The 14,083-nt window shown below is 39.2% G+C and overlaps 1 protein-coding gene across 1 annotated transcript in view; it reads right to left on the reverse strand.

The window, feature by feature from the left end:
- Window positions 1-14,083, reverse strand: part of MYOM2 (myomesin 2) — a 251,758-nt gene that overhangs the window by 219,188 nt on the left and 18,487 nt on the right. Inside the window, exons 2-4 of the mRNA XM_073589183.1 lie at window positions 12,072-12,199; window positions 5,432-5,551; window positions 913-1,108 (exon numbers count right to left, since the gene is read on the reverse strand). Coding sequence (XP_073445284.1) covers window positions 913-1,108; window positions 5,432-5,551; window positions 12,072-12,178 — 423 coding nt within the window. The 5' untranslated portion in view covers window positions 12,179-12,199. The remainder of the gene's footprint in view (window positions 1-912; window positions 1,109-5,431; window positions 5,552-12,071; window positions 12,200-14,083) is intronic.

A 14,083-nucleotide genomic window follows, 5' to 3' on the forward strand; every position in this document is an offset into this window, starting at 1 on the left:
ACACTGTACGAATGCAGAAATCTGCCAATCCGTGGGGGCGGGGTTATACAAAGCTCAAGAATATGTAGGACTACAGAGCAGCAGGTTTACTAGTCATCTAGTGATAATCTCCTGCTGATAAAACAGTGATTTTATAAAAATTACATCAAACAGCCAAATAGGTGATACATTGCTGAAATCAAGTTCTCTGTCTCGTCTTTATGCTGCTCTCAAATTAAGTAGCAAAAACTTGGTGAGAGATTCTCTATATAAGCGTAATATTGTGTCAATTATACAGTAACTTTATTTCCTGGGCTGCCATGCCAAACAGTAATGCCACCTACCATGGGTATTTACATCTGTTAAAGAGGCTTTTATATCCCATAAGGCATCTGGCACCATGTGACTGCTGTCTCTGCGCCACTTACAGCTACACTGCTGATTTGCACTGCCCTACAATGTTGTGTTCATGAGTCTATGCAACTCTAAATTTTAAAGGGGTTATCCAGTCCAAATCAATAAGTCTGCAGTCACTCTGCATGACTGTACACTTATGAATTCCCCAGGCGTAGTCACTGTGCGCTGCGAGGATTCACCGGTTTCTGACCCGAGACTAGAGGCAATGTATGCGTTACACAGATCCCAACTAGTGGGCCGGCCTCGCGCCATACCCTTGTATTGAGCGACGCTGCCCCTGACTAGAGATGTGGATGTGGCCGACTAGAAGGTGCTTCCTCTCTCCATACAAGTGACTAGACAGGCTCTGACCAGGAATACATACATACCCTCCGGTCCCCGCTCAGAAACCAGTGAATCTGAGGGGAATATATAAGTCATACAGAGTGTCTGCCGAATTATCGATTTGACCGGAAAACCCCTTCGAGGGCATAATATTCAAATACTGTATAAGGAGAGCTAAAAATACTGATTTACCATCCTCTGAATAGACACTTTATCAATCTGTTCCCTTGCCAGGGCCCGTGCAATACGAACGTCTTCTTCCAAGAAGGCAAGCTCTGTGGAATAGCGAACACTTCGGTCATAGCTTCTATGTTGCTGCTGAGACCGCTGCTCAATGTGTTGCTCAGCGTGCTGCTCGGAGCGCTGCTCGGCACGTTTCTCTTGTGTCCTACATTATGGAATATGCAATGAATAAAAAAAAATACTAAAACATGGACATGGTACGGCTTTTGTTATTTCACAGAAGGCTTCACTAAATTCCTACATCTACAAGTTTGCAGTCCATGCTTTGAAGTAGGCAAACACTGAACAAGCGCAGAACACAGCATCAGTTCTACATAAACTGGAGTTAATGGCATTAATGCATAAAGGAGATCTTCATAGTAGAAAGAACTTCTGTATAACATGAAAGTATTGAGACAAAAAACAGTTATGACCAGCTATATGTAAATAAAGTGTAAGACAAAGAGAAACAGATAGGAGATAGATAGATAGATAGATAGATAGATAGATAGATAGATAGATAGATAGATAGAGGTCCCTGTTCTACTGTACATGCCACCACTCTCAAGCTATCAACCTACAGTTAAATGAAAAAACATGTCTCTCCCGGGTTTTGAGCCTACAATTTATGAGCAGGTAGAACTTATTATTGCCACCGAAAGGTTAAAAGAAGTGCAGAATCAGGCTGGAGGCAGCCAACATCCTATAGTTAAATAAACAGAAAAACCTGACCAGCACCTCCCAAGTGTGAACAGGTGCAAGCTGAGGCTGAACAGGGACCCATCAGGAGAAGGTCACCTTGCCATGGTTGATGGGCATACAAGAATTGGCCAATTTATGCTCTAAGAACCTTCATTTTTGCAAGCACATATTTTTGAGCAGTAAAGTCCAGATTCAATGTTTTTAATGTTTTCAGTGTTTTCACATGACAGAAACTTATGCAGAGTGCTGCTGTGCTTTCTTTTTCTAGATGATAGAAAAAGAGAGACAAGTTCGTCCATTATTGTAGGTGTTTTAACCCAAAAGTGGCATGTCCAGTAGGATATGAAAGGGGTATGATGGGACCCAACAGAGGAGTGTCACCCTGACATTGTTGATGGGCACGCAAGAATTGGCCAATTTATGTGTAAGTACATCTTACTGAGTAACAATACAGCTTAGAGTTTAATGTTTCCATTGTTTCTGTATATGTTGGCCTTCACAGAGTGCTGTTGTGCTTTTTATACATAGATAGAAAGATAATAGATAGATAAATAGTTAGATAGACAGATAGATAAATAGACAAATAGATTGATAGATATTAGACAGATAATTGATATATTAATAAGTATTAGATTGATAGATGGATAAATAGATAGATAATAGATAGATACATAGATAATAGATAGATAAATAGATATACGATAGATGGATAGATAGATAATAGATATTATATAGATAGATGGATAGATATATAGATATGAGATAGATAGATAGATATTAGATAGATAATTGATAGATTAATAAGTATTAGATTGATAGATGGATAGATAGATAGAGAGATAGATAGATAATAGATAGATACATAGATAATAGATAGATAAATAGATATACGATAGATGGATAGATAGATAATAGATATTATATAGATAGATGGATAGATATATAGATATGAGATAGATAGATAGATAGATAGATATTAGATAGATAATTGATAGATTAATAAGTATTAGATTGATAGATGGATAGATAGATAGAGAGATAGATAGATAATAGATAGATACATAGATAATAGATAGATAAATAGATATACGATAGATGGATAGATAGATAATAGATATTATATAGATAGATGGATAGATATATAGATATGAGATAGATAGATAGATATTAGATAGATAATTGATAGATTAATATATATTAGATGGATACATAGATAGATAATAGATAGATACATAGATAATAGATAGATATAAAGATAATAGATAGATATTCGATAGATAGATAGAATGATAGATAGATAATTCATAGATAAATAGATATTAGTTAGATAGATGGATACATAGATAGAGCGACAGATACTAGATAAATAATAGATAGATAGATGGATATATAGATAGATAGGTAGGTAGATAGACAGATAGATATGAGATAGATAAGAGATAGATAGATGATAGATAATAGATAGATAAATAGATATTAGATAGATAGATAGATATGAGATAGACAGATAATAGATAGATAGACACAAGATAGTTAGATAGATAGTGTCACGATCCATTTTTGGATCTGTGTCAGTTCGGGCTTCTTACATATAAACTTTTTTCCTCTCAGGCCATCGGGGTTTAATATCAGTTTTTTCCCCCCGATCGCCGATGGTGTTACTACATGGCTGGTGAGTTTTACTGATGCAGGTGGTGGCTACTCCCACCTTCCTTTAAGGCTGTGTGCACACGATGCGTTTTTTTAAGCGTTTCCGCAGCGTTTGAGCCGGCTCAGATGCTGCAGAAACGCTTAAAAGATGCATCAAATTAATTAGCATGCGTTTTTGGCTTTTTGTGCCAATGCATGCGTTTTTAACCGCTCAGGAATCGCTTAGCGGCTAAAAACACAGCATGCTCATTAATTTCCGCATTGCTGAGCGTTTTTAGCCATCCCCAATGATCCCAGAAATCGCGTGTCAAAAAACGCGTCAAAAACGCGTCAAAATCGTGTCAAAAATCGCGCAAAAAACGCGCGGAAAAAGACGCGCGATTTCTGGGAAGGGGATCCTTTTCCTGAGCGTTTAAAAATGCTAGCGTGGGCACATAGCCTAAATTTTAAAAGGTCACCTGGTGCAACAGCTGACTGTTGGTTATATAGGTCCTTTGGAAACCAACCGTGCTGAAGAGAGGTGCTTTCTGGTGCAGTGGTGCTTCAGCTGAATGCTGTGATCGGGTGCCTTACTCTGATGTGCGGTGCATTGCAGCAAAGAAAGCTAAGTGTTGTTTCTTTTTTCCTTGTCTGTCATTTCTTCCCTTGGTGTTATATTAGTGCAGCGGTGGGACCAGTGTCCGCACTTGCCAATTCCCTATTGAGGGATAGGTGCAGGGCAAGTGAGGGTTAAGGTATCCTGCTCGGCGATGGATTGAAAGAAGCCATATAGGGACATTAGGATAATCCAAGACACAGCCTCAGGAGAGTGCAGGACGTGTCCATTACCCTGTTCCCTTTTGCAGGGCCCACCGTTGTAATTGTGTCTCCGGTGTCCCCTTGTTTGTCTTGATGTTTTAGTGACCGACCGTTTGTTGGGTCGTTTCACGCACGGCCAGTCACCTCGTGACAGATAGATAGATATGGGATAGATAGATAGATAGATAGATAGATAGATAGATAGTCAACTTGGTACACAACATTATTCAAATTTAGAATGAAACAATATCATAATATAATATTAGTCTATTTTCGCTCATGCATTAGTCCTCTTAAGATATGCTATTGCATTAGCAATACATATTTTCCATAAGCACATAAAGGAATAAAGCATGGTTGCATTTTTTTGTATATGAGCATGAAGCCTGTAGATACCAAAGCATATGATGCGAGCAGTTATAGCAATTCTGGTTTGTAAGCTGCTGGTTTGAAGTTACATGGCTGCCAATGGCTAAAGACACAGAAGACAAAAAGGAAGGAAGGAGGGAAAGAAAGAAAAGAAGCAGAAGGAAAAAGGAAGACAAGGAAGTGGATATATGAGAATCAGAGAAGGAAAGAAAGAAAGAAAGAAAGAAAGAAAGAAAGAAAGAAAGAAAGAAAGAAAGAATAGCAGCAGGAAAAAAAGAGAAGAAATAGGCAAAACGGATTTAAAAATAAAAAGAACCAGCAAGGAAAATAGAAAGGAAAGATTAATAAGAAAGGAGAAAATGAAGATTCTGCTGTATGTTTTCATTGGAGTCATCTTTTCCCTACGATTTTATTATTAGTGTTTGGACTCAGCATGGCTATACCATTACATGTGCGAACCTACACTTACAGGTCTACCTATGTAGTCAAACAAAAAGGTGCAAGTGGGATGCAATAAATGATGCAATTATGGTAGACGTCTGGGGTCAATCATGTTTCTTAGATTTTCATCTTGGTGCCTTATTTTTTTTTCAAGTTCAGGCAGTAAATATGTTGTAACCCTAAGTGCCTAAACACACAGGCCTTAGGTACAATAAATATGATTGTGTTCTTTGCTAATTATAAATCTCATAAATATTGTTTTTTTTTCTGTAATTGATAGTTTGTTCCATTGTGTGGTGTATAAGAAAGAGTCAGTTGCTCTCAATGAGTAAGTGGGGCCATGCTATATCTACTGCAGAGCTGTAGTATTTTAACATGCTTGTGTTTCCTGCAAGATGTGATGGGATGACAAAGCTATTACATATTATTATGACATATTAATTGATACCATATTATGAAAACACATTAAATAGGTCATGATGTAAGCGTATGCGCTAACTACCCATGCATGGTACACAATGGCATGTACCTTCTTTTAAATTCAGGGACATAGTATTCTTGGACATCTCTATCAGCCCCACATACACATTTTACTCTGGAACCGGAGGAAATTGATGACACTCTTTGACTAGAAGCAGAACTACTTCTTCTGTAGTGACAGAGAGAAGAGATGATGTTGCACGTCGCAGGTCTGTGACATCACCACTGTTAGATGTACAGTCATATATGTATACAACACGCTATCATGCACACTGCAAGCTCGGCTTGCTACATTGTCACCTCCTCCAGACAATACAGAACATTATCCAGCACTGCAGCCGTCTCTTGGAGAAGAACTTGTATCTTTATTCCATCATTAAATGTTGCAGTCATGTTCCAGCTCCTCCTCATGGCAGTGAGGAAGATTAGACTTGAAATCCGACCACATCAACAATTTCTTGTCATTTCCTCTAAATGTGCAATGTTATTATGTGGTGTAAATGCCACTGTTCTCCTGATTCTGGTTTTGTTCTTCTCTGGTTCTAATACTTCTACTTTCTTGAAATAGGGTCCTCACTTTAGCAAAGTAGGCTTCTTGAGGACCACACCCACTTAGCTAACAAGACTAGATTTACTTATAAGGAAAACAGGGCCATTTTTTAGGAACCAAAAATAATACACCATATTCAGGAGAACAGCAGCATTTATGCCAGCTAAAAGTGACATTTTTTGGCGAAGTTACAACCTTTCTGCCATGTGAATTCTTTATACCTCTAAGGACTCGCACACCTGACCATTTTTCCTCATCTGAGTGCTTTCTATTTTTTTTTTCAAGAATAGCTCTTGTAACTATGATAATCTTTGGGGTTGTTCACAAGTCTGATTTTTTCCTTAGACTGAGTGGTCAGCGGGAATAATTGGAGACACCACCGATTTTGATCCAAGTGGCAGATCAAAATCAGTAATGCAAGTCTATGGTCCATCAAAAAAATCTGATCGCAGTCAGATGACATCCAAATGTGGTGTGATTTTCACGAACTGACAGAAAGGAGAAGGTTGATAATTTTTTTTCTCCCCACGTCCGAGAAAAACTAATTCCACTCGGATCAAACTCTGATCAAAGTCTGATCAAAATAGTACTGCCGTTTGTTTTTGGGGATGTGGAGAAAATGGTCGTGTGACCTTACTCTAAAAGAGATGCAAAGCTGGCAAGTTAAATTGTCCTTCTGCCACATAGAAAGCCACCGGGATTATAAATAGTATGTGGTAGGTCATAGCTTCCCTTAAAGATTTTTTCATTGTGACTATGGATCTTCAAGCCTCAATCTATCACCATATTTTTGTACAAATTGATATTAGACAATTAAAAATGTTGGTCCACAGCCAACGATTATTAATAATAAACATATGATTGCTGTGGTTCACACCACTGACTCTAAGACCACCAATGATCCCTAGCATGGAGGCCCTGTGTTCCCAGTCAGAATGGAGCTGCAGACTGCTTTAGTCAACATCTATGGGACTGATAAAAACAGCAGAGTGCTATGCTCAACACTGATTGGAGTGTTAATGTCCCTGAAGGTGTCTCCTTTTAAACTGGGGACACAGACTCTCAACATGCATCTCAGAGGTTGGATATACTTGTTCGTTGAGGGCTATCTTAAGGGTTAACTCTCGTAAGGGCTGGTAGTGAAGGAATATATAATGTCCGCAAATAATTAATGCAAGCGAACGATTTGTGAAGATGGAAGTTTCCTTTAATTTAATGAGACTACTGAGAACATCACATCTATTCTTACCTTTCTGTTTGGTTCCACCATTTTTTATGAAAATTCTTTCTTTACATTTTTGCAATGTAGCCACAAATACGTGAGGCTAGATTTACAATGTGTTTGGGGCATAAGTCTGTGACTCTGTTGGGCTTGTCTCTGACACCTTAACAATGGAATTCTGAAGGAACCCCTGATGGTGACATTTGCTTTAATAAGTCACCTTGTGCTCTGTCTGGCCTTTGTGTTAGCATTGTCCACCTTTCTGAGGCAGGCACAAAAGTGTGGTTGACCAGACTTTTGTTCCTGCCTCAAACGCAATGTGAACATTCCCAAATCGGTATGTGTATTATAATGTACAAACAAGGAACTTCTCACTTTGATTGTATTAAGAATCAGCACAGAATCTGAAATATTGAAAGAAGAACGTAAGAGTCACATAGTAAATTGTTTGTGACTGTAAGCAAAGTAGCCTAATTTAGACAGACAATTTTGTTTCTTTTCTGTAAAATAATAAAGATGGCTGCAGAGCAATTATGGAGAAAAAATATTCTGTATTAAAACACAAAATGTATGTAAGACAATGAACTGGAGGGAAAGAAAGAACATCATTGAGAAAATCTATTATACAAAAATAGCACAGAAAAGAATTTCATTCATTATTCGGCATCGGCAATTATATTAATTTAATTGCAAATTATGCATTAAACACCCTAACAGCTAGTTCTTTTATTCAGTGTCTAAATTTTCCATGTGTACCACACTGTTATAACAAGTTCCACTGCATTCAAAAAGTATTTATTCCCTCCCTGATTTCTTCTATTTTCCTATACTTAAAAGCACTTTCAGAAAACCTTTGAAAAGTAAGGACAAGTTCACTCGACTGTAAAAAAAGACATCAGATTTTCAACCAGAACGGACAGTTTTCACCTGAATTGTCCTTCCATTTTTGTCCATCCGTATGTACATTTTTTTTCCATCAGTATGGAATCCATTTTCATACATTAGAAGTTAAAAATTACAATGCCAAATACCGTTTCCTGTATTACAAATTGCAATATATCCAAAAACATCAGATGCCATACAGCTGATCCACGTGGGATCTGATATTTTTTGAATGGGCAAGTCTCATCCGACTTCCTGAAGACACTAGTGCAAACTGCGATTTTTTGCATCCATGCATTCAGTCAATTGAATAGCATAACTGAATAACATTGGTCCTAGAGCTGTCCTAATGCTGTCAGCTGTTCCATGCAGAGCACTTAGATGGAATGTACTGTCATGTGAACATGTCCTTACAGAATTGTACATTGGGAAAATAAGTATTTGATACACTGCTGATTTTGCACGTTTTCCCACCTACAAAGAATTGGGAGGTCTGTAATTTGTATCGTTGATACACTTCAACTGTGAGAGACAGAATCTAAAAAAAATTCAGAAAATCACACTGTATTTGCATTTTATTGCTTGAAATAAGTATTTGACACAATAGTAAAACAGAATGATTTAATATTTGGTACTGAAACCTTTGTCTGCAATTACAAAGATCAGACGTTTCCTGTCGTTCTTGACCAAGTTTGCACACACTGCAGTGAGAATTTTAGCCCACTCCTCAATACAGATCCTCTCCAGATCTTTCAGGTTTCGGAGTTGTCGCTGGGCAACATTGAGTTTCAGCTCCCTACAAAGATTTTCTATTGGGTTCAGGTCTGGCACAGTGTTCTTGGGGTTATACTCATCCCTTTTCCTACTCCAAACATGGCTAGTGGAGTTGATACCACAAAGTTCTATTTTGGTCTCATCTGACAACATGATCTTCTTCTATGCCTCCTCTGGATCATCCAGTTAGTCATTGGAGAACTTCAAACAGGCCTGGACATGTGTTCGGGTGATCAGGGGCACTTTGTGTGCCCTGCAGGATTTTAATCCATGAAGGTGTAGTGTGTTACTAATGGTAATGTTTGAGACTGTGGTCCCAGCTCTCTTCAGGCGATTGATCAAATCCTTCCATGTAGTTCTGGGCTGATTCCTGACCTTTCTCAGAATTATCCTTACCCTATGAGGTGAGATTTTGCATGGAGCCCCAGACCGAGAAAGATTGACAGTCATCTTGTGCTTCTTCCATTTTCTAATAATTGTGCCAACAGTTGTTGCCTTCTCACCAAGCTGTTTGCCTATTGTTCTGTAGCCCATCCCAGTCTTGCTCAGGTCCACAATTTTGTCCCTGGTGTCCCAAGACTGCTCTTTGATCTTAGCCATAGTGGAGAGGTTGGGGTGTGACTGATTGTGATTGTATGTGGACAGGTGTCTTTTATCAAGGTAATGAGTTCAAACAGGAGCAGATAATACAGGTAGTGTGTGCAGAGTAGGAGGGCTTCTTAAAGAAAACTAACAGGTCTGTGAGAGACAGAATTCTTCCTGGTTGGTAGGTGATCAAATAATTAATGCAATAAAATGAAAATTAATTAAGTAAAAATCATACAATGTGATTTTCTGTTTTTTTTAAGACTCTGTCTCTCAGAGTTGAAGTGTACATATGATAAAAATTACATTCTTTGTAGGTGGGAAAATTTGCAAAATTCGGCTGTGTATCAAATACTTATTCTCCCCACTGTATCTATCTATCTATCTATCTGTCTATCTACACACCAAAAAATGTAGGTGAAAATAGATACAAACTGATTAGTGAAAAACATCTGAATCATAAGTGTACAGTATAACATGTGCTTTGTGATACAGTTCATAATATATTCATTGTATTAAAAACATCAATATCATAAAATGTATAACATCAATGATTACATTAACATAAAGTGCATTAATCACATGTAAATGAACATGTGTGCTGTTTAATAGTAAGTATGACCCACCCATATGTAATCAATATGTATAACATATACCATATTTTTGGTACTATAAGACGCATCAGACCATAAGATGCAACTAAGTTTTAGAATAGGAAATTAGAATAAAAAAATTTGAAGCAAAAAATGTGGTTAATTCTGTAGTTAATATCCCCTACCCTAGTATGAGTATGCATGACCCCCTCATCTCTATCCTGATATGCATGCATCCCTCATCCCTATTCTGGTATGCATGGCTCCCTCATCCCTATCCTGGTATGCATGGCCCCTTCATCCCTATCCTGGTAGGAATGGTCCCACTCATCCAATCTTGTCCTAGTATGCTTGGCCCCATCCCTACCCTAGTATTCATGGATTCCTCATCTCTATCCTGGTATGCAGTGCCCCCATCTTGTCCTAATATGCATGGCCTAAGACCTCTGGTATGATTGGCCCCCATCCCGGTCCTAGTATGCATGGCCCCCTCCCTATTCTGGTATGATTGGCCCCCATTCTGGTTCTGGTATGCATGGCCCCATCCTTATGATTGGCCCCCACCTCTATCCTGGTACGAGAAGCAGGAGCGAGTCAAATGCTCTCATGCTCTATTGACGATGTGCCATGGAAACCAGGAGGACATTTCAACAGACTGATCACACAAGATGAAAGCTGAGTCCATCACTATGATCCTGAGACTAAAGTTCAGTCGATGCAATGGAAGTATCATGACTCACCACCTCCAAAGAAGGCACGTGCCCAACCCAGCAAGGAGTAGTATTGATGGATTTCCTAGCAAAGGTTACCATTATCATCCCCCTCATGCTTCTCTGCTGTGGAAATTGTGGGAGGCCATCAAAACCAAGCGACGTGGCATGCTCACCAAAGGTATCCACCTTCTGCAAGACAATGCACCAGTTCATAAATCACATGTTGCCCAAATGGAAGCATGCTCCTGTGGCTTTGGAATTCTACCGTATCTCCCTTACTCACCAAACCTCACACCATCGGACTTCCACCTCTTTCCAACAATGAAGTTATTTTTGAAGGGCAAGCATTTTCCAGATGATGAGACTCTGATTTCCAAAGTCACAACGTGGCTTTTGGAGCAACCTGTCGAGTTCAACAATCGAAGTGTTTAAGGTTGCTTTAAGAGATGGGAGAAGTGTGTGTCCTTAGGTGGCACCTATGTAGAGAAGGACTAATAACTGTGCCAAGTTTCATTGCTCTCATTCCACAGGAAGTGGGTCAGGGGAAATCATTTAATGAACTTGTATAATGAATGTTGAGAGCGTTTACAAAAAGGGAATAATCCCCATGTCATAGCCAAAGAGATACAAAAGCTTCTCACAGCAGGGGTATGAGGAAGCAAAACGTCTCCCACCAAGACCCCTCGATCAACACCATTGCAGGGGCCCTTGGTATGTGAAATTTGCACAGTTGAAGTTTCCGGATGCTGATTTCAGCGCTTTGTTTATATGTTACAAATACTGATTACATATGGGTGGGTCATACATCTTAATACACACCACATGTGTTCATTTACATGTAATTAATGCACTTTGTACCTTATGTTAACGTAATCATTGATGTTTTACATTTTATGATATTCATGTTTTTAATACAATGAATATATTATGAACTGTATCACAAAGCACATGTTATACTGTACACTTATGATTCAGATGCATTTTCAGTAATGATTTCATGATTTTGCAATTATGCTATGATGAAAAGCTGCTATGTATTCTTCCTGCTTGTATCTATTCACTGAATGAGGAAGGTTGTTCACAACTAAAACATTACCATACCATATGGCCTAATAAAGTACACTTTTTCACCTACAATTTTTTGAAGGACCGCCTGATTTTCTTATTTTTATTTACATTACAATTGGATAATTGTTTTGAAGGCTTTCCACCCATTGTTCTTTCTACAGTGCTGTTACAATTTCATATATATATATATATATATATATATATATATATACTGTATATATATATTTACATAAATCTTATTTAAAATAAATCCCAGACACTTAAAATTACTCTTCAATCATTTATAGACAAGCAGCACTTACTTTTGTGCTGAATATTCTTGGACTACATATCTGCTTTGAATATTGCGGTAAGAGTGGTCATAATGCTTCTGTCTCTTTTGATAATAAGGAACGACCTTAGAAGACATGGCAGCAGCCTGTCCCTAGAACTAGAAGAAACAAACGGCAATAATTTAACATTTTAAACAGCTGCAAGCTTAAAAGTACATACATATTATCTAGAGTACAAAATAATGCCATGTTGCTGCAGTTAGCTGTGTTTTACTGAAAAGACAAAATGCCTCTAATGCAATAGTTTAGCAATGGGAAGCCCACAACTCCTGTGCTTGCATATCACTTAAAGAAACTGTCCAAAATTCACCTTGTAAAGACGCATCCAAATTCGCATATTAATATTTTCCCTATCCTACTTCAAAGAGCCATAACTTTTTTGTTTTTCCATTGAGATGAGGGCCTCTTTCTTAAGTTGTACTTTTGAATGCACTTTACTAAATAGTTTACAGAAAAATGGCAAACAATAAATAAACTGAAAGTGGAAAGAAAATCTGCTATTTTATCATTTTTTGGTTTTGTTTTTAGACGCTTATTATTTGGTAGATCTAACCAGGCACAATTTCAATACCTTGAAAAAAATCTGAACTTTGGTTTGTGTCACCATTTTCCAACACATAACTTTAGTTTTCTTGCTGATGGAGCTTAGGCTAGTTTCACACTAGCGTTTATGAGCGCAGCGACGGCCTGCGCTGTATGCGCCCTGCGTCCCCTATCTTTATCACAGGGGGCGCAGGCCGTGCGCAGTTTGGTTGCAGTTTTGACCTGCTGCAGTTTGGTTGCGTCGGAGCACCGTCAAAAAGGCGCATGCGCCGCCAAACGCATACTGCGCACGGCCTGCGCCCCCTGTGATAAAGATAGGGGACGCAGGGCGCATGCAGCGTCATGTGCCGGTGGGCGGAGCTACCGGCGGGGCACGGCAGGGGGCGGGGCTTAGCGGCGGCCGTGCGCAGGCCGTCGCTGCGCTCATAAATGCTAGTGTGAAACTAGCCTAAATGAGGGATTTTTTTAGTGCTAATATGCAAATTTTAATGGAATAATTTTGGGATACATTAAACATTCTATCTGATGTTCCCAATCGCTGCTGTTATAGGTAGATGCCACCTGTTTAACCCCTTAACAACCACCGATACGCCTTCTAACGACGGTTGTAAAGGGTACTTAAACCACAGTGCTATTAATTAACGGCACTGTGGAAAAACTGTATAGCGCCCTCTCAGAGTCAGATTTTCTCTGGGGTCTTGGATGCCGGAGGTAGCCGAAACCCCAGAAAACATGATTCGGGTTGGTTTTTACGGACCCCGGTTTTGAGATCGCCGTTATTAACCGTATAACAGCGACTGCAAAAAAAAAAGTCTGATGTGCCATTTAATTTCTCTCTCCTCTGATGTGATCGCAATAGGGTCCATGATCCCCCCAGTACCTCCCGGACCTACCGGTGCTCCTCGGCCCTCCTGCTTCCCCCGATGGGTGCCGTCATCTTCTTCCAGGAAGAAAATGGCAGGCGCATACACAGTTAGTATTGAGGGGTTTCCACTGTTTAGGCACATCAGGGGGTCTCCAAACGCAACATGGCGCCACCATTGATACCAGCTAATTTTGCATGCAAAACGTCAAACAGTGCTCCCTCCCTTCCGAGCCCCAACGTGTGCCCAAACAGTGGTTTACCCCAACACATGGGGCATCAGCATACTCAGAACATATTGCACAACAACTTTGGGGGTCTAATTTCTCCTGTTACCCTTGGGAAAATAAAACAATTGGGGGCTAAAAAAATATTTTTGTAGAAAAAAAGATTTTTTTATTTTCACGGCTCTGCGTTATGAACTTCTGTGAAGCACTTAGGGGTTCAAAGTGCTCAGAACACATCTAGATAAGTTCCTTGGGGGGTCTGGTTTACAAAATGGGGTCACTTGTTGGGGCTTTCTACTGTTTAGGCACATCAGGGGCTCTACAAACGCAACATGACGCCCGCAGACCAT

This window comes from Dendrobates tinctorius, unplaced genomic scaffold, assembly GCF_039654945.1.
Source record: "Dendrobates tinctorius isolate UK_male_01 unplaced genomic scaffold, ASM3965494v1 ptg000107l, whole genome shotgun sequence".
Taxonomy (NCBI): domain Eukaryota; kingdom Metazoa; phylum Chordata; class Amphibia; order Anura; family Dendrobatidae; genus Dendrobates; species Dendrobates tinctorius.